This window comes from Leiobunum rupestre, chromosome 1 (assembly GCF_980474605.1).
Source record: "Leiobunum rupestre chromosome 1, qqLeiRupe1.1.hap1, whole genome shotgun sequence".
NCBI classification, from domain to species: Eukaryota; Metazoa; Arthropoda; class Arachnida; order Opiliones; family Sclerosomatidae; genus Leiobunum; species Leiobunum rupestre.
This window is the reverse complement of record NC_143384.1, coordinates 54,370,106-54,389,253: the sequence shown is the minus strand read 5'-3', so window position 1 is coordinate 54,389,253 and position 19,148 is coordinate 54,370,106. Positions and strand designations below refer to the sequence as shown.

The 19,148-nt window shown below is 35.5% G+C and overlaps 1 protein-coding gene across 1 annotated transcript; it reads left to right on the top strand.

Annotated features, from left to right (window-relative positions):
- Positions 1–7,959: 7,959 nt before the first annotated feature.
- Positions 7,960–15,782, top strand: LOC149963263 (uncharacterized). The gene is made up of 4 exons (XM_090170528.1): positions 7,960–8,060; positions 10,238–10,535; positions 12,499–12,594; positions 13,796–15,782. The coding sequence occupies exons 1-4, from the start codon at positions 8,017–8,019 to the stop codon at positions 14,129–14,131; spliced, it is 774 nt and encodes a 257-aa protein (XP_090026654.1). The 5' UTR covers positions 7,960–8,016; the 3' UTR covers positions 14,132–15,782.
- The last annotated feature ends 3,366 nt before the right edge of the window (positions 15,783–19,148 follow it).

Genomic DNA, 19,148 nt, shown 5'->3' with positions numbered 1-19,148 from the left:
TGTTTTAATGAACACTAATAAACTTTTTAACAAAATAGCTAAAAACTCTTATTTTCTCAATTACCGTTAATAAATAGAGAAAAAATAAAATATAAATCGCGTTATACTATTTAAAATTGCCCTACTGTAACTAGAGTTTCTTCTTAAAATCAATGTTTTAGGTAGGTCCCAAATTATACAGTGTTACCTAAAAAAACTATAGATATAAAAAAATATAAAATGTTTTAAAAAATGGCGTTGAGAAGTATTCTGAATGAAGAGCTCTGAATTATTATTAACAAAAGTGACATAAGACCCAAAAGTGTGTCAACTCTACCTTTGCGCCCGTTAACATATTTACTGAGAGCTAGTCTCACAATAGACTACATAACCTATTAGTTGGAATAGGACTAGCAACGGTATATTTAGTCTATGGTCTGGCGCGATTTCATCTCTTCGATTTATTCTCCCGTAGACATACGTTCTAAAACGCCTCACTCGGCGGCGCTGAATTTTAGGAAATTTCAAATTTTGATGACGTATTTTCAACCCCCTCTTCCACTCCCTCTTTTTACTTCGCGACAAGCTCTCATTAAACATTATACCGTACAGACACACTTTTGGGTCTTATGTCGCTTTTGTTATTAAATATTGCAATATGGGAATTTTTACCTCTCCGAGGGAACTAAGTCCCCAAGGAGGGGTTATACAACCACCGTGTCTGTCTGTCTGTCTGTGGGTGGGTGGGTAATCACTGCAGTTTCTCGAAATTTCTGGGTTTTCGCAGTTTCTCGAAGGGTTGGCAAAACCACCGTGTGACGGTGAGCGTTAACGGATTGATTTGCGGTTGGGTTTGGTTTCGTTGGTTTTTTACCTCTCTAGGAGGGGTAATACAACCACCGTGTCTGTCTGTCTGTGGGTCTGTCTGTCAGGCCTGCGAACGCGTTCGCATTTTCGGGGCAAAGGTTAATCATTGCGTACGCAGTTTCTCTAAATCCGCGTTCGCAATTGCTTGGAATTAGGGAACGAAGTCGAAAGATTGGCAAAACCACCGTGTGACGGTGAGCGTTAACGGATAAATTTGCGGTTGGGTTTGGTTGTTGCTTTTCGTTAACGCTCACCGTAGCGGCAGTTTTAACTCAGTTTGATTGGATATTTTTTTGTAATGTTTATGTGTTGGGTGGGAATGTTGAGTTTGTGTTATGACGGTTGTGTTTGTGTTTTGTATGTATACGTGTTTTTTCTCCAGCTTCTTCTTATTCTTGACTTTTGGGACGGATCGAGTGCTAAGTGTTATGGCAACCTCTCAACATCCAACGGCAGGGTTTCCACCAATTATTCACGATATTCGTCTTAGTGTCAATTTGCGATCGTATCGAGCGGGATTTGAACCCTAAACCTCCTGAATGACAGGCGGACGTTCTACCACAGAACCACCGATACTTATTACGCTTCTTCGGAAATTAGACTTTCAGATTTATCGGAAGTGTATATTACTAATTAATAGAGAATTAAATTTCGGTGTTTATTTATATAGAACGAAATTTCGTGTTCGATTTAAATTTTTGCATCGAAGATATTTTAATGTAGCGTCTTCTCTGTTGATTAAAAACAAAAGCGCCACCCAGATTTTGAACCCGGGCCGTTCAGTTAGGCAGTTGAGCGCTCTACCACAGAACCAATGATAACTCCTTATCTATACTGCAAATAAGACACTCATCGTAAGCATAATAGTTAATAAAGTCTTGAATTTTTTGTTTAATATAATAAGTTGCTTAATTTCAATTTGGTACTTTTGTTTAGTGTTTTTTAATGAATGGAGTTAAAGATTTTTTTCTTCTATTATTTGACGTTTTATTTTTGCTGTTGTATATTTTTTATCTTTTATTCTTTTAAAATTATTTACTTCTTCCGCGAAATGGTTAATTTATTTGGAGGAACCTTTTTGTCACTTATTTTTTTAATTACGTTTTCGGAAAGAATCATTTTTGATGGAACCTTCAAAGCGTATACGTCGTATTTTCCAACTTCTGCGGTTTGATTATAACTAGGTCGAAAGTTCGTAATTTATTAATGCTTATTCTTATCGACTTAAAATTTGTGATATTGTTGTATTATTGCGGTGGTGTTGGTTTGGCGTTTAATATTTAAAATTAAGTTAAGTGCCTTTACTGTGCTTTGTCAAAGGTAAGGTGCTATTAATGTTTCTATTGGTGTTGGTGTTTGGATTGATTCTCTGAAGCCCGATCTATTGGGTTATTATTTATTTTTCCATTTTTTGTTCTGGCTCTGAAGCCGGTCTATTGGGTTGTTATTATTTATCTTTCCATTTGTTATTTTTGCTCTGCTCTGGTCTGATTGATTGGGTTGTTATTATATATTTTTCTATTGGTCGTTTTGGCTCCAAAGTTTGGTCGATTGGGTTTTTGTATTTTAATTTTTTGATTGTGTTGATCTTTTGGGCGGTATTGTAAGCTTTTAATTATCATTTTTACGTGTGAAGTGGTTTAAAGAAGTTTTTTTGTGTTGTTATTTCGTAAGCGAGAAAAATACAAATACCCTCTGTAGATATTTCTTTCATTAAAATTTGCTTCGTATTACATTTAACTGATAAACTTGTTCTGTAAATAGGGTTAAATTAAACTGTGCGTTGTTCTAGTTCGTCTAACTCACTGTTGTAACTACTTTATTAACAATTCTGAATAAATTAAACTCGATTGTTTCGTCTCAATTATTTCAATTATAATTAAATTGTATACCGTGCGGGATTGAACCGGGATTACGTTTTTAGTAAATAACTCTGAATAGCGGAGATATATTTTTAAGGGTTATTTCGAGAGATTAATACCACTAGGGACAGTTCTTCCGAGGAGAGGTATATTTTGGCTTGCCAACTTGTTTTCGTCAACGCTCACGGTCGCGACAGTTTTTACTCAGTTTCATTGGATATTTCGTTATTGTAATGTTTATGTGAAGGTTGAGTTCGTGTTATGACGGTTGTGGATGTTGAGTTTGTTGTGTTTGTACGGGTATTTTCTCTCCAACTTCTGATTAATGACTTTGGGACGGACGAAGTGCTGAATGTTATGCAACCTCTCAACGTCCAACTGCAGGGTTTCCACCAATTGTACACGGTATTCGTCTTAGTATCAATTCGCGATTTATTGGCGCCGGCCGGGAATCGAACCCGGGTCTGCCTTGTGCAAGAGACTAACTCTAACCACTCAGCCACCAACGCTTGTTAAGTTACGGTGTTTTTCTAAAAAACAGCTTTGGCGAATGTCCTTTACAAAGTTATAACATTAGGTACTATAATTTATTTTACATCATTATAAATATTTGTAAATTATATTAATCTTATATTTAATTAAATATTTATAAATTATATTAATCTTATATCTAATTAAATATTTATAGATTATATTAATCTTATATTTAATAAATTATTTTAGTATTTTAATGTAAAATTTGATCGTGATCAGGAATTGAACTCGGGTCGCATTGTAGCAATGCGGATAGTTCACCACCGAGCCATTGACTTCCTTAGGGGAAATATTAAAGTAAAGGAACTATTATGATAAGGCGTGTTTTTTTTACTAAACGGATTAATACAATATCTGTATACATTGTTTATTGAACTTTGTTTGTTTATTCTTTGGTACGGTTTTTGTTTTGTTTTAAATTTTTGTTAAAACACAAAAAGTAGTTCATTGTTACCTTTTAATAACGTATAGAAAAAGGATAATTATTCAAAACTCCCGCGGAAACTATATCAAAGTAATAATATAGCAGGAGAACTATCAATCAATATAATCTCTTAAATTTTTCGAACTTTAGTCAAATCTCGACGGGTCAAAAACAACACAAAATAAAGGTATATAAGGCAGTTGCCGTCAATATAGAAGATATAGTCTTAGTTTTTGGCTGTCAGACTAATTACTACAGGACGGGGTCCTGGTGTTGGTCAAAAGTTATGAGGTAACTTTGCGGTTTTAATTAGTATGTTCGGTCTTCGGTCAAGAAAAGAGTTAAATTGTGTTTCGCGTTTGGAACGTGAGCGAATGGACTTAAGTGTATGAACAGTGCGTGTTTAAGACTGAAAGTGTTAAAGTAATTGTGAACTAACTCAAGTCAGCTGTAAGATAAAATTGATTGTTATTATTTTTTGAATTGGAATAACCTAATTATACCCTTGAAATTATTAACTCGACCTGTGAGGCTAATTAAGTAGATTGGAAGTAATTAGTAGCGAACAGCTCTCAGCTGTTAATTAAGACAGTTTATAGTAAGGTAGTTTGAATTTAGTTGAAATTACTCAGTATAATTTATGATATTTACTTAAGTGTAAGTATGTTTTGGTTTATTTTTCAATCACGATGAAATAAGACAAATCTAGTCTTAGACACTTGAGTACCAGTTCTGTACAATTACGTAGAAGGGATATAAATTGTTGTGTTATTGATGAAAGTTAAATCTAGAACGTTCCATAGACTGTTCTCAATAAAAATAAACATTTATAATTTTGCATAATTCTGGTTGCCATTTTATTTTCTAATCATTCGCTAACAACATTACAGTTCTGGCAATCCCGAATCAAATAAATTTTCGATATAACGGCGACGGGAAATTATTCTCGTAAATTTATCGCGCGGCCTTAGGAAATATTCTTTTAACACAATTTCGATAAGCTATCGTTTAATTAAAATCGGCCCGATTCCGTTAAAATTATAAACCAAAAAGCGAATGGTCGTTTTAATACCCTCTGTAGATATTTCTGTCATCAAAATTTGCTTCGTATTATATTCAACTGATAAACTTGTAGTGTAAAAAGGATTTAATTCAATTGTGCATTGTTATAGTACGTGTAACTCACTGTTGTAACTACTTAACTTATGATATTCTGAATAAATTAAAATTGGTCGTTTGGTCTCAATTATTTTAATTATAATTAAAATTTTATACTGGGCGGGATAGAACTGCGATAACATTTTTAACAAATAACTCTAAATTGCGGAGATATATCTTTAAGGGTTACCTCGAGAGATTAATACCACTAGGGACAATTCTTCCGAGGAGAGGTATATTTTGGCTTGCCAACTTGTTATTAATGTTATCGTTGTTGATCTCCATTGTAAAAAACTTAATGTAACTGACATAAACGCCAGGGCTTATAAGTAATCCTAGACTTGTCCCATTGTAAAAAATTGTATTGCATATCAAAATAAAATAAAATAATAAAAATAGTAATAATAAAAAGTAACTTCTGGGTCCTGACTCTCGGAAATATTACTTCTTGAAAATTTCCTTGAAGATGTTTTATTGGAGCGCCTATTTAGATATAAAAGAGCTAGTGACCCCGATAATTTAAGGGATAATCTCCCCAACAAATCAACAAAAATTTTAATATTAGAACGTTTGTTGTGACAGAAATACTAAAAGTTATATTTCCTTTAAGAATGTTTGAACATATCTTCGGAATTTTTTAAAATAAACTCGTAGTAGTACGTAAGTATTCAAATTAGTTTTAGATAAATGAACCAAAAAGGTCTGGTTGAAGTATGCCACAGTCGATTTCCCCTGGAACTAACCAAGGCAGAAAGAGAACCCTTCCGTTGACGGTCTCACCTTCGACGCAAGCCGCTCAACCCAGCAGAAGGTGCAACAATGGGACGACCAACCCCTCACTTCGCACACAGTAGTGGGAATAAGAGCGGATGCTATAGTACCCTACCTACGTAAGTAGAGAGCCGTACCCTTCAGAAAGAGTTCCTAAAGGGGAACGACGGGCACACAGCGGCCCAAGTAACCCGGCACAGCTGGCACCGGACACCCGGGTGTTGCCCCAAAAGACCGGGAAACCGGATTGCTGCGCCTCATACGGAGACCCATAGCAGGCTACCCAGTCCTCCCAGGTGGCCAGTTTGCCTGGACCCTCTCCGTTAGCCTGAGCGAAAGCCCAGTTTCCAGTCCATACCTGACCGAAGTCGGAGGTGGAGATAGGACCATTTTATCAGAGCTAACATCTCCCAGTGCAACACCGCTCTTATGGGTTACCAGAGCCGGACCCCGACTCCCCGGTAAAGCCATCAGTTATTGCACACTCTAACCCCTTAAGGGCCAGTCGCAGTTCTTTTTAAGAATATCCTTCCCCTCTTTGATTATTGTACGAAGATTTCCCACCCGGCCGCTCCTGGAACTAGCCATGGCCAGTCTCAGTTCCTTTCAAGAATTTCCTTCCCCTCTTAGACTATGTACGAAGATCGCCCAACCGGCCGCTCCTGGAACTAGCCATGGCTCTTTTCGTATTATCTTTAACTTATCTTTTTTAAAGAACTAATGGAAATTATTTCTGTCTAAGTCAAAATCCTTCTGTTTTTTTTTCGTAACGTCCTTTTCGGGTTTTTTCTTATTCACAAAATCGCAATACATAAAAGCGGACTTTGAAATCGTCAGACAAAAGATATTGCACCATTCATGGAAAACGGTTAAAAACCGAGTGAGAAAGACTCACGTTGCCGGATATTATTTTGACCTCTCGGTAAAGAACTTGAGATATTACCTGGCTTACGCTTTGTTTGAATACAATCGAAGGTTAAATAAAGTTTTCCATTACCTGTTAAAGTATAGTTTCCCCAGCATATTTTCCGGCCACATTCTAACACTTTTTAAACACAATTCCTAATTTCATAAATAAAGGTACATTTAGTTTTTAAGTTCCACAATTCTAGTTCATTATTGTATCAGATTATAAAATTGAATAGTCACTCGATTATTCCATTTACAGATGTAAACGTATAAAAAACAGGTAGTAAGAAAAAAAAAGTTTGGACAAGGCTGCAACTGCCATACATATTATACAGGGTTAAAATATTGTGGTCATGATGACCACGTGGTCGATCGTTAAATTAAAGGTTCGATTTTAAATTTTTAAATTAAAGATTAATTCAGTTTCCAGTTATTTCTCAAGGTAATTTTCGTATGTCCCTGAAGATATGGTTCCAAGTTACTTGTACGAGAATGTTCTGATACGCACTTTCTAATTGAAACCTATTTTATAAACAAAAAGGATCGCGAGATAATTTTTCACGACCTTGAACCACGTTTTCAAAGTCCTCCAATTTTATAAATATTAAAGGCTCCTACCATGATGCGTTCGTCTAGCAAATTTCGAGAATGTAACACGACTTGTTTTCGAGTTGTTAGCGCTTTCTTGCAATTTTCCTCTTTACGACCTTTGTGATTTTGGTAAACTTTTTCTCGACTTCCTATTGGTCGAATTCAATCGGTTCAAAGCTAATCGGGCGTATAACCTGACGGGGAATACTTTTCTAATTGAAACCAACTTTCTAAGAGATAATTTTTGTATGAACTTGAAGACATGGTTGAAAGTCATCGATCTTTTTATAGTAGTTTATCTGAAAATTTCAAATTCGTACCTTTAACCGGTTTTTTAGGTATTCGCCCTCCTTCATTTTTTAGTGGACACCCTGTATAATTAAATTAGTTAGGTTAATACCAAAGCCTATGACTTTTAATGTCAATATTTCACGTGGTTGTGTTTTTCTTTTTGGGTTACCAAATATTTATTATTTTTGGTATGGAATGAGGAGTGGAAAGTATGAAGCGCCATGACCACCGATGTAAAAAACCATTTACGTTTATCATCTTTGATTAAAAAATATTTGTTTTGTCTTAAAAGTATTAGCTGAATGTTGCAACATCCTTTGAACCACTCCTTCAGTTATATTCAGAGAGCCTCATTTCTTGAATTCCACGCCAGGAGATTACGAAGACGCTTTGTAAAATTTACCCCTTCTTGAAAGCTGTGAAAGAAGCTACTGTAGCTCAGTTTATTATAGTGATTATCTGATCGACTAGTTGCAATGGAAATTCTCGCCCTTATCAACCGGAAAACACCGATTAACCTGTACTGCTGTATGGCGCCGTCTTTGGAAACATTGGCTATAAAGGCGGCATTCTTAGAGCAGCTTAGTCACTTTCTCGCTCATCTTGGCCAAAACAAACACGTTCTTTACTATGAACTTCACCGCTACAAGAAACTGTTGTACTTTACTGCTCAGGTATTTCACTTCTCATTTTTCCAGTCTTTGATAAAGCACCGATTGATATAATCTTATTTAAAACATCGTATTTATTATTATTATTTATTATTTTTATATATAATTTATATTCCCCATATTATACGTAGCTATCATCAGCTAGCTAGCTAGGCTAATACCCAAGGCACCACCTTTGGCCCAAGTCATCTAGCGACTTATAATGCCTTTAAACAGGTGGCCGGGTTACAATGCCTAGGAGGGTGGTGGCAAGCCCTTCATGCCCCGCGAGCCAACAGCTCCCTACACTAACTATTACCGTTAACCTCGACAAGGTTTTATGGGACAACAGATTTTTTTGATAATAATACAATGAAAATACAATTCCCTATTTCTGTTTTAAAGATTTTGAAATTTTACATTCGATTTTTTTCAAAACTTGATTTTTCAATTTACAAAGTTTATGAACTCGTGAAAACGATCTGTGGTTAATAAGTAGCTGTAGCATATGCCAAGACGATATATGCAATCCTTATCTCTATTTTCGATTTAGGAGAAGACATTTGGTTTCAAATTCCTAATTCTTCTTGACAGTGATACAGTGGCGCCGATCCCATGGGGGCAGCGGGGCCGAAGCCCCCATTGGGAAAAATCGATGGGGGCTTTGCCCCCATTGGTAAAACCGCCTATGTTACTTTTAAGCAAGAAAGTGTTGCCAGAAGCCTCATTCCAAGTTTATTAGTGAGCTTCGGCCCCATTGGGAAAAAAAGCGATCGGCGCCACTGCAGTGATACATATTTTATTGGTCTTACCCTGATAAATGCTTATAGAATTAATACATTCTTTATATTTTGTAAAAAGTGTTGGAGCTTATTTATCAAGATTGCATACCGTTTCGCTAATCACTTCTAACACACGTTTTTCTGTTTATAGATTAAGTAGAAATTTTCAACGTAAAGTGAATTTGATAGTGCTGTGCGAGTACTCGAACATCATCGATAACTCGGCAGTTTTTGAATAAGTAATTGGAAAATTCTCGTTGATTATCGAGTCCAAAAAATTGCATAGTCGGATACCCGATTACTCGAATGAGCTGCTCTAAGTTCAAAGAGGGGTGTTTGCAAATTTTTGGTTTTGGTTTGGAGTATCACTTCACGAGTTCGGATGTCGACCGGCGTTAAAACTCGGGTGTCTTAACGTCTTAAGCAATATACGGACAGACGATAAATTACTAATTAAAAAAAATATATATTGTTTAGTTATTTTTCTTTTAATTACTATAAATTAACTAGTAGTCTAGTATACTAGTCTTATATCCCACTAGTCACTATAATATTATTAAAGTTGTGGAAACTGTGTTTCATTTAAATTAAAGGAATATTTTTCAGCATTGAAAGTTAGTTTATACTCATTTTAAATTTAATTTCCTAATAATTCGAATAAAACCAGCTCGTAATCAAGTATATTCGATAACGCGACTCGTAAAAATATTACTGGAGTTTTTTTCTGAATTTCTTGACTCGAATGAGAGAAAATTTAAATATTACTCGATTCGAATACTCGATGAAAAAAATTTCGTACTCGATACCCGACTCGATTGCCTAAAACCACTACTTGCACAGCACTGGAATTTGAACAATCTTTACCTAAAATTAGATCAATACTAACAGATAAACTTAATCCATTTAAAATTTTAACAAATAAATTTAAAGCCATTTGGACAATTATTACGGGCAATTGCGTTAATTTTAACAGATAAACTTAAATCACTTGAACAATCGTTACCTAAAATTATGTCAATTTAAAAAATTAAACCATTCGATACTCATTACTGAAAATTGTGCTAATTTTGATAGATTTTTAGGTTTTTAGAGATCATTTGGTTTTATTATACATTTTTAAAATCGCCCACCCTTACTTCAATCTTGATATAAGTCAGGCTGTCCAAATGATCCCAATGTAATTAATATCTCTAAAATTGGAAACTTGGACGCGCTTGAACTGACTGAATCGACTGACAATTTCAATATAAGGCAATAGATTTTGGTTCAAGTCGACGTTTGCCGCGAAATGGAAACAAAACTTTATCTAAGATAACGGTAGCTCAACGAAAATCAAATAAATTCGTACACAACTATCGGGAAAAGCGTCTATTGTTTCAGAATGAAAGAACTCTATATATCGCGTGATCTTTATCACAGATTCAAGGAAACGTTTGCGAGACCAAATCCAAGGAGCCTATTATTAATGATGAACGAACCTTTGCCGATCCGACAGAAACACAGCGTCAACGACGTCTCCAAAAGCGACATTTTCCAATATGGTCCTTCAAAGGTCGGGTCCCAGCAGCCCATTTGGACCAACCCTTGCGGATTCACCCGCCTTATATCGGAAGATGCCGAAGTCAAGCCTGCTCAGCGTCCGAATGAAAACTTCAATGATATTTGGAAGAATGCCAAGTACAACGCACTTATAACCAACATTTTAAAATCCGATATCGTAAGTATGATAAGTAGTAAATTATGTATCTTTAGAAAAATATAACATCGCGGTATTTGCTTGAATAACGCGAAATTATTACGCTTTTCCAAAATTGTGTATTTAGAAAAAGCTATAGTATTTGGTCAATTTATAGACTTTTCTAAAACTATTTTAATATATATTTGATATTTTGAAATCGTCAGGCGGAGGAATATATGCTGTACATCAGAAGCCTTAATTAGGTGTTTGCTACATGATTACATCGGTATCGCTCACTTTGATATAGCGTAGTTACGCATCCCTGCCACTTAAAAACCTCCGAAAAATTAAGTCATTCATACTTTTTTGTGTTGAAATCACCCCACTAGTCAAGTGTTCTTAAACTACAATTTTCTTTCTGCTGATAAGATAGGCTTCTACATTTTAGCATGGAATATATTTACTCCGATAAAATACCGTAAAGAGACATTCATCGCTGGACGTAACAGATAAGAAGCGCCATAAACGTGTTGATTAGCAAGCATTTAAAATAATTACCACATTTGAAAGATGTCTATGTTTCTCTCAGGAGTACTTACATAGAATGAAATCAACGGTAGGCTGGTGTAGGCTAAAGTTTACCTGAAATTTCTTAAGAGCCCAGATTAACTAAAAATTGGGCTTCATTTTTTTAAATGTATGTTAGTAGTCCAGAAAGTATTGTTAAAATACCTTTCCAAATCAATATTAAAGATTTTCTTCACTTTCTAAATTGTAGTAAAACGATTTAAAAAGAACGCCAATTTTTGTAGCCAATGTGTGAAACTTTCAATGGTAAAATAAGTTATACAACCAGACAATTAAACCTAACCCAACCTATTAGCCTTTTTAGTTTACGTAGAGCTGAGTAACGGCGAAAAGTCCTTTAGCTGCTGAATTTTCATCTGTGGGCTTCTCGTGTTGGCTGCTAAGTGGCTCTATGTAAACTGAATCGGCTAATTAGAAACGGATGATTTATTTTGATAAAATGAAAACATTTTATCTTTAACCGAAAAAATAAGCCGAATAATGTAGTCCGTTTGTTAATATTCATGTAAACAGATGCTTTATTAAGAAAACCGTCGAAATTTAGATAAACGCATTTTCGAAATTTTACACTGAAAGGCTTATCTTGCATTCTGAATGATTCTCTTTTGCCTCGACGTGGCTCACTTTGGTATTCCAATACCAAGAACGTACTTCGGTTACTTAGAGCGTACAAATCGACCATTTGCATAACACAAATATATACAGAGTGAAATTTGCGATTTATTATACAGGGTGTTTCAAATGTTATGCAAATATTTTAAGAAGTTGTAGGGGTGAGTTGAGAAGTATGCCTGTTCTCCCCCCATTTTCTTACGATGAGTAAAAGAGTGCCTGAGAGCTTCAAAGTGTGGCCTACTAGCACAAAACAAAGCAGCGGGGAAATGCGAACATTAAGGTTCGTGTGATAGGTAAAAAAGGACTTTGTAAACAAATCGAGGTTACCAGCGTAAACAAGTAAACTTAAACAGTATTAAAAGTCCCTGCTGCTTGGTTTTGCGCTTGTTGGAGCCTACTTCCAGGGGCTAGTAGGCCACACTTTGAAGCTCTCTGGCGCTCTTTTAACTCACCGTAGGAAAATGGGGATAAAACAGGCATACTTCTCAACTCACCCCCTACAACTACTTAAAATTTTTGGATAACCTTCTGAAACACCCTGTATATTTAACGCAACTGTTGGGGTTAAATTCAGCTTTTATTAAAGTGTCTGGAAGTACCTTATGGGATAAATTTAACTTTATCTCGAAACATGATAGAAAACGTGCCGATCACTGATTTGAGAAGGCGCAATACAAATAGGAAAATCAACGGATGTTAGGTAGTAGATCTTTGTAGTGGGCCTGGAAGGTGGACTTGCAGGTTGTCCATATCCTACACACATTCTACTAAAAACATGTTATCTACATATATTATGCAGATAAAGGAAATTGGAGACAACGATTTTGAAGAGGCAGTGGAGTTCGACCGCCTCCAGTGGCTTCCCAATATGGCTGAACTCACTCCAGCGCTCACGGTAAGACCAAAACAATCAATAATATTATACCAAGAATTTATTTATTTATCCTTCGGGAGAATAAGTATGTTGAGGTGGTTTTAACGTCACGCTCTAACAAAAAGCTCTTTCCCCTAAAATTATCTCATCGTTTCCCTAGACCAGGGGTAAATAGGGGTAGTGCACATCATTGACGGCACCTTGAATAATTTCCCGCCTTTTCTCTCTGTGCTTTCTGTGGTTTCTACGCGGATGAATACAACCAGTGAGGGAACTACAATGTACAACGCAAGTAAGACGCGTCTAAACGCTGTAAATTGACCCAAGCTCTGGCTAGCGTTTCGGTCGAGGGTTAAGGCTTATTCTTGGTAATATTTTCACTTTTTGGAACGCAAAAAAATAATTTTAACTGCTGGGAGGAAATATGAAGTATTAAAATGTGTCATTATCCCCAGGTTTACATATTTATCCGTTAACATTCGAATTTATAATAAATATAACCTTTAGAAGTTTTTTAACGCCCAAGAATCGGTGTCGCGCGTGGGTTTCTCCACGGCCTAGGAAACCGATAACGGACATTCGGACAATAATCAGCCAGAAAATGTATTTCAGATCTGAACTACCAATAACTTAACTTACTGAAGTTGTTCGGGAATGAAAAAATTGGTCTTTACTAAAATTAAGAGGTTTTTAAATTCATTTAAAAGAGCCAGTTCGGTACGTTATCGAATCCGGCGCCGATTTCCCCATAATATCGTCCAAATCTCCACCGAAGCGTTATTTAGTTACCTCAGTGACCAAGTGGTGGAGTTGCTTGGTCAGCCAAGCTCACCTTTGATCTTTCCCAAAGTATTCTATGATTGGCTACATTCAAATATACTCGTTTTTTGTCTCCCCCATCCTGTGGAAAGCCGATCACATGACGACTTGCACTGGCCAAAGCTACAAATATCTACTCCCCCTATTTACTCCTGGTTAAAATGACGTCTTTCCACGCCGGTGCTATTTTTTTGGTTTCTCAGCAGATCGTCTCAACATAGTATCTCCCCTTAAATGTAAAGAAATATATCCTTGATATTAAAATTTTTTGTTCGGGTAACTAAGGATGCTACCTGATTATTATTATTATCAAATTTATTGCCCCCAATTCTTAACCAGTTAATTTCATTTTTTGTGTGATCGTTTTCCTATCAATCATGAAATTATTTTTCGCGTATTTCAGCCTAAGGAAGCTTTGAAGAAATCTTTCTCGTTTCTGCAACACTACGCAGTCGCATTTGAGCAGCTTAGTAACGACGCTACGGATACTTCGTTCCTTGAAAAGTACGAGAGCCTTAACACCTATTTGCGGGAGCTATTGTGCGTAGTCCAGAGGGCTATGTATCTGTTGAACGTGAACAGATACCCGGACATAGTGCGTGACGTAATGCCGCATGAAGATCGGTTTCCTTCCGATAGCTCTAGCCGAGTGAAACGCGATTTCCTGATCGTGAGGGACTACGAGAAAACGGCCACTACTATAGCCAAACTATTCGAAAACTTCAAAACTAAATCATAAATTTCGAATAACTTAAATGTAGTAATTTATTATTTTTATTGGAAGCATCATTACTAGTAACTCACTACCACTTCTTCAATTTCTAGAGTACATTTCTAATTTATTATAGATTAATATATTAAAAAGATAAGACCATAGAAAAATGATATTGTATAACGTTTATCAAATAACTTCACAATCAGTACATGAAATAAAGCAATAAATTTTGAGCATATAAAGTAAATTAAACCTGACTTTCTTTAAACAATTTAAAATGCAAAATATATGACTCTTTTAGGGTTTAATTTTAGCTTACGTTTATGTTTCAAAGCACCTTAAATTTGAACTAGATTTACAATATAAAACCCCGAACGCAGAACACTCGGGCACTCTTGGAGCTGAGCACCGGTATGGATAGGATTTAAAGGGACACAGAATCATTTGAAGCATTCGAGCCGAATTTAAAATGGCCACTCTTCCTGATAGCAAATTCGACCAATCAAATTCTGGAGACTAGCACATGAAATTAGAAAGTGTTTAAATTAAATAATATAATATAAAACACGTACTATATCACATTATTAATTTCTGGAATTCACAATGTTCTTCATACTTTTTGTGAGGTACATGTAATTAACAAATGGTTGGTAAACAATACCTCAAACTGACAAACTTCAAATTTAATATTTTAACAACTGTTATTACATCTAAAGACAGTTATTTTAAAACTTCAATTAAAGGCAGAAAATATTTTGTATACGAAATTATTCGTGCTTTGATCATGATTACCTATTAAACAGATGTTAAGTATTATAGACTTCTATTTAAAAAATAAAACCGCAATAAATATTTGAAAAATTAATTTAATCAGCCATCTTTATCAAATAATAATACCACACAATCGCAAAATGAGTTAAAAAAACAGCTAGACTAATACCCAAGGCACCATGAAGCTTAGGCCCAAGTCATAGCATCTAGCGACGTTTTATGCCTTTAAATTAAGTGGCCGAGCTAGAATTCGTAGGACGGTGGTGGCAAACCCTTCTTGCCACGCGAACAAACCGCTCCATGCACCAACTCAACAAGTTTTTATGGAAAAGGGAAAGCCCCTTTAACCAGAGGGGATGTTTTTAGGGTCCTTCTATCATTTTAAGATAAGCTATTACCAAAAGCGACATCCGACTCAAACGTGTGTCATGGGACGATGTCATTCCGGGAGTTACATTATCATACAATACGGCAGTGCCAAAATCGACCAGAGCAAGCCCATTCTCCCTGGTCAAGATCCCTTCACCCCTCTAGATCACACCGTGCCAGTGGCCGACGTAATTGACAATGACGATACCACGATCGACGGAGCCCGTGATGTTGCTAGAGCTAACATCACAACAGCCCAACAGCGCCAAGCTAAGCATTACGATGACCGCCGCCACGACGATGCCTTTACGCCAGGACAATGGGTCAGCCCTACCTTTGCGCCTTTTGAAATATCGACAGAGAGCTAGTCTCACCGTAAATGGCTATGTATTGGAAGCTTTCTCTTGGGTCTAAGAGATCATTTGTCTTGCCACGATTTTCTCTTTATGTGAATACGATTTAGATTTTACTACTGGGATATCGGTTATTTGTTCCAATATCTTTTTTAATGTATATTATATAATGTACTACCTGTTACTGATAACCTAATCTAATTTATTTTTAACCAATGTATATATACTCGCTTCGTGTGTAATCTGTTCAGATAACTCACTTGCTTAATCTCATAATGAAATTTGTATTTCCTCTTGCTAATTACTTTAATAAAATTAAACCAGTTTTGTTTGTTTTTAACTTCGCTTGGTTATTTTACGGCACGTTTTGCTTATTACATTTTTTTTTCTCCTCATTAGTTGCAAATAGAGATACGTTCTAAAATGCCCCATTTGGTAGAGCTGGAATGTCGAAAATGTTTTAGCGGCTTCTCCTTCCAAATGTTGTTTCTACTTTGCTTTTACTTAAGCGTAATAACCGAAACCTAAGAGGAAGAATTGTATATAACAAATTGATGAATAAATAAAATTAGGAAGCGAAATTTATATTATAATTTGGCAATTATCCAATAATTTTAGAAAACCTATAGTCGGGTTTGCTTAAAACTATACAAGATAAAGAAGCACCAACTGCTCATCTACCTCACGAAATATCTGAGCGAACAATTGACACATTAAAAAAAACTATAGACTGAATTTCCACCTGATTAATATATACAAGTAGAAGACGGAGTATTATTAACATGGATTGGAAATGTACGGGATTAAATAAAAATACCTTATTAGCAGAGCATTAAAATGTTTTAAAATAATGAAACGCTACACACTGAAGCAAGAGAGCTCGATGAAATAGAACATGAACCCAGTCACCCCTTGTGTGAAAAAAGTGTTATAATTAAAAAAAAAAACACACAATTTCTTTGATAAAATTAGTTCGGTTTTTATGAAGACATTTAGTTTTGGATGTAGTTCCAAAGTTATCATTTGACCTATAAAAGAAGTGTTAAACAATTTGAAGCTTTTGCATCAAAGGTTATACATCTTTAAAGCCAATATAATACTATCATGGATTCATGGTATACCGAAATATTAAATATAACTTTGAACCAAACTAAACACAAAGACGACAAACTCCCTTAATTGATATTGTTTCAAGATAAACAAATTAAATAATTGCTAAAATGTTATCTTGGTTTATATTACGTTATTTATATTTATTTAAAATTATATTGACGAGAAAATCAAACTCAATTTATTTTAAGATAATACTGTGGAACCTTACGTAAATGTTAAATATTTCATTTTTGATTTTTTAGTTCGAGGATTCGCCATATTTTCAATACATAAGCAGACGATATTACCAAAAGTGGATAACACTTCATTCAAAAAATCTTTATCTGGGGATGGGGAGCTTAACTTGTTGTTTAAAGGTACGGATTTTAAAGAGTTCACGAACTCTTATTAGCTCAGTCAGAGGTACGACAGTGTACACTGAGTTCGTGGAGTGATCAACCCCTCGGAGAAGGCTGCAACTATAGGTAGGTTACACGAGGGGGGGGTCTTTTTTTTCGTTGCCTTTCCCCAGTAGTTGAAGTGAGGTAGAATATTAAAAAAATCTGGCAGTCGAAAAATCGTCTGTTTTCGTCGGCCATTACGCTACCGCGGCGCTCGGAAGAGTATTTTTCGTTTGGCCGAGGCCTAGGAACTAGAACAGTTGCAGTTACATTGCTGCTAAGATTGCTAATTTCACTTCAAAATGCCTCTGCGTTGTGTTATAAACGGTTGTATTAATAAAACAAGCCAAAAAAAATCTGAAACTGGAATAAGTTTTCACAAAGTTCCAGGTGTAATTAAAAATCAGTGTTCAAAAACTTTGGAATATTCAGTTAATCATCGAAAGAAGTGGATAAATTTCATAAATCGTAAAGACATCACATTTGAAACTGCAAACAACAATTCTATTGTTTGCAGCAAGCATTTTATTAGTGGTAAGAATAATTTAAAAGAGAGGTTCAATTAAGTCTAAGGTAAAATACAGTTTGAAAATGTTTTACGTAGGTCAGCCAGCGAATTTAATGGAGATAAACAACCCAGATTGGGCTCCTTCTCTAATTAACCGAGAATCTGAAGAATTTTCAGTAGCCAAGTCAAATCTGGAAAGATACGCTAGAAGTAAGAGGAGACTGTTAATGGATAGAACCAATGCTACTTCTGCCAGAACTTCAAACAAACACCTTGTAATATTAGAGCCTGAGAACGTTTTTGAAGATGAGAGTAGTTTAGATAGTTGGGATGACCAGATTGACCAAAATAGTCCCCCATGCAAATTTCGATCGTACAAATTCAGCACACCTCGTCGCAAATTTATTTCTTCAGATCTAGAGGCATCAGTCATTGACAATAACAACCAGACAACAAATGTAGACAGTGGTATAGACAGTTTCATGATTGTAGATCATTGCGTAGACCTTATAGATAATTCTTTGAATGAAAACAATATTGAAAACATTTATATTAACAATTTGGATAACGTAATCAATGATGAAAGTACCAGCAGTAAACCAGAAACGGATATATTTCTAGCTCTTAGAGGCTCATCCAGTGAGACTAGCCCAGATAATCCATCTGTTGAGTGTAAAACACAATGGCTTGACAACCATAATAACATAGCCACCCTAAAGTCAACTGAATGTCAGACTGAGATGCCTAAAATACCAATTATGAAATCTGCTGAATGTCAAACTGAGATTAAGAAACCCATTTTGAAATCTGCTGAATGTCAAACTGAGATTAAGAAACCCATTTTGAAATCTGCTGAATGTCAAACTGAGATTAAGAAACCCATTTTGAAATCTGCTGAATGTCAAACTGAGATTAAGAAACCCATTTTGAAATCCATTGATTGTCAAACAGATTTGTCAATGATAGATATTCTGAATTTAGAGAAAGATAACGAATTTTGCTCCCTGGAACTCTCGTCATTGAATGAAAAACTTTTACAAACTGAAATTTCCGAACGTGCGTTTACAGACAGAGATGATTTAGTAAAATTTTATACCGGCATACACACATTCACTCTTTTAATGAGTATATTTAATTTCATTTCATATTCTATTCCAAATTCTTATCGTAACAGTCTAACAGCCTTCCAAGAATTTTTGTTATTTTTGATGCGCTTACGTTTAAATTTACCTCTGCAGGATTCGCGGCAGGATTTAGCTTTTCGTTTTAATATTTCCCAAGCTTCTGCTAGTCGTATCTTTGATAAGTGGTTAGAAGCTAGCTACAAACGACTATTTAATGTAATTAAATGGCCGGAGAGGGAAGAATTGCATAAAACAATGCCACCTGATTTTAAAGATGCATATGGAAATCGAGTGGCTGTCATTATTGACTGTTTTGAGGTTTTTATTGACAGACCGTCATCATTGTTATGTAGAGCGATTACCTGGTCACAATATAAACACCATAATACAGCAAAGTTTCTAATTGGTTGTACACCTCAAGGC

Bases quoted from the DNA above. Each gene is read 5' to 3' on its own strand.
- LOC149963263 (XM_090170528.1), top strand. From the start codon at position 8,017: ATGAACTTCACCGCTACAAGAAACTGTTGTACTTTACTGCTCAG. The intron at 10,536-12,498 runs GTAAGTATGATA...TATATTATGCAG, and splicing joins ACATTTTAAAATCCGATATC to ATAAAGGAAATTGGAGACAA. The intron at 12,595-13,795 runs GTAAGACCAAAA...CGCGTATTTCAG, and splicing joins AACTCACTCCAGCGCTCACG to CCTAAGGAAGCTTTGAAGAA.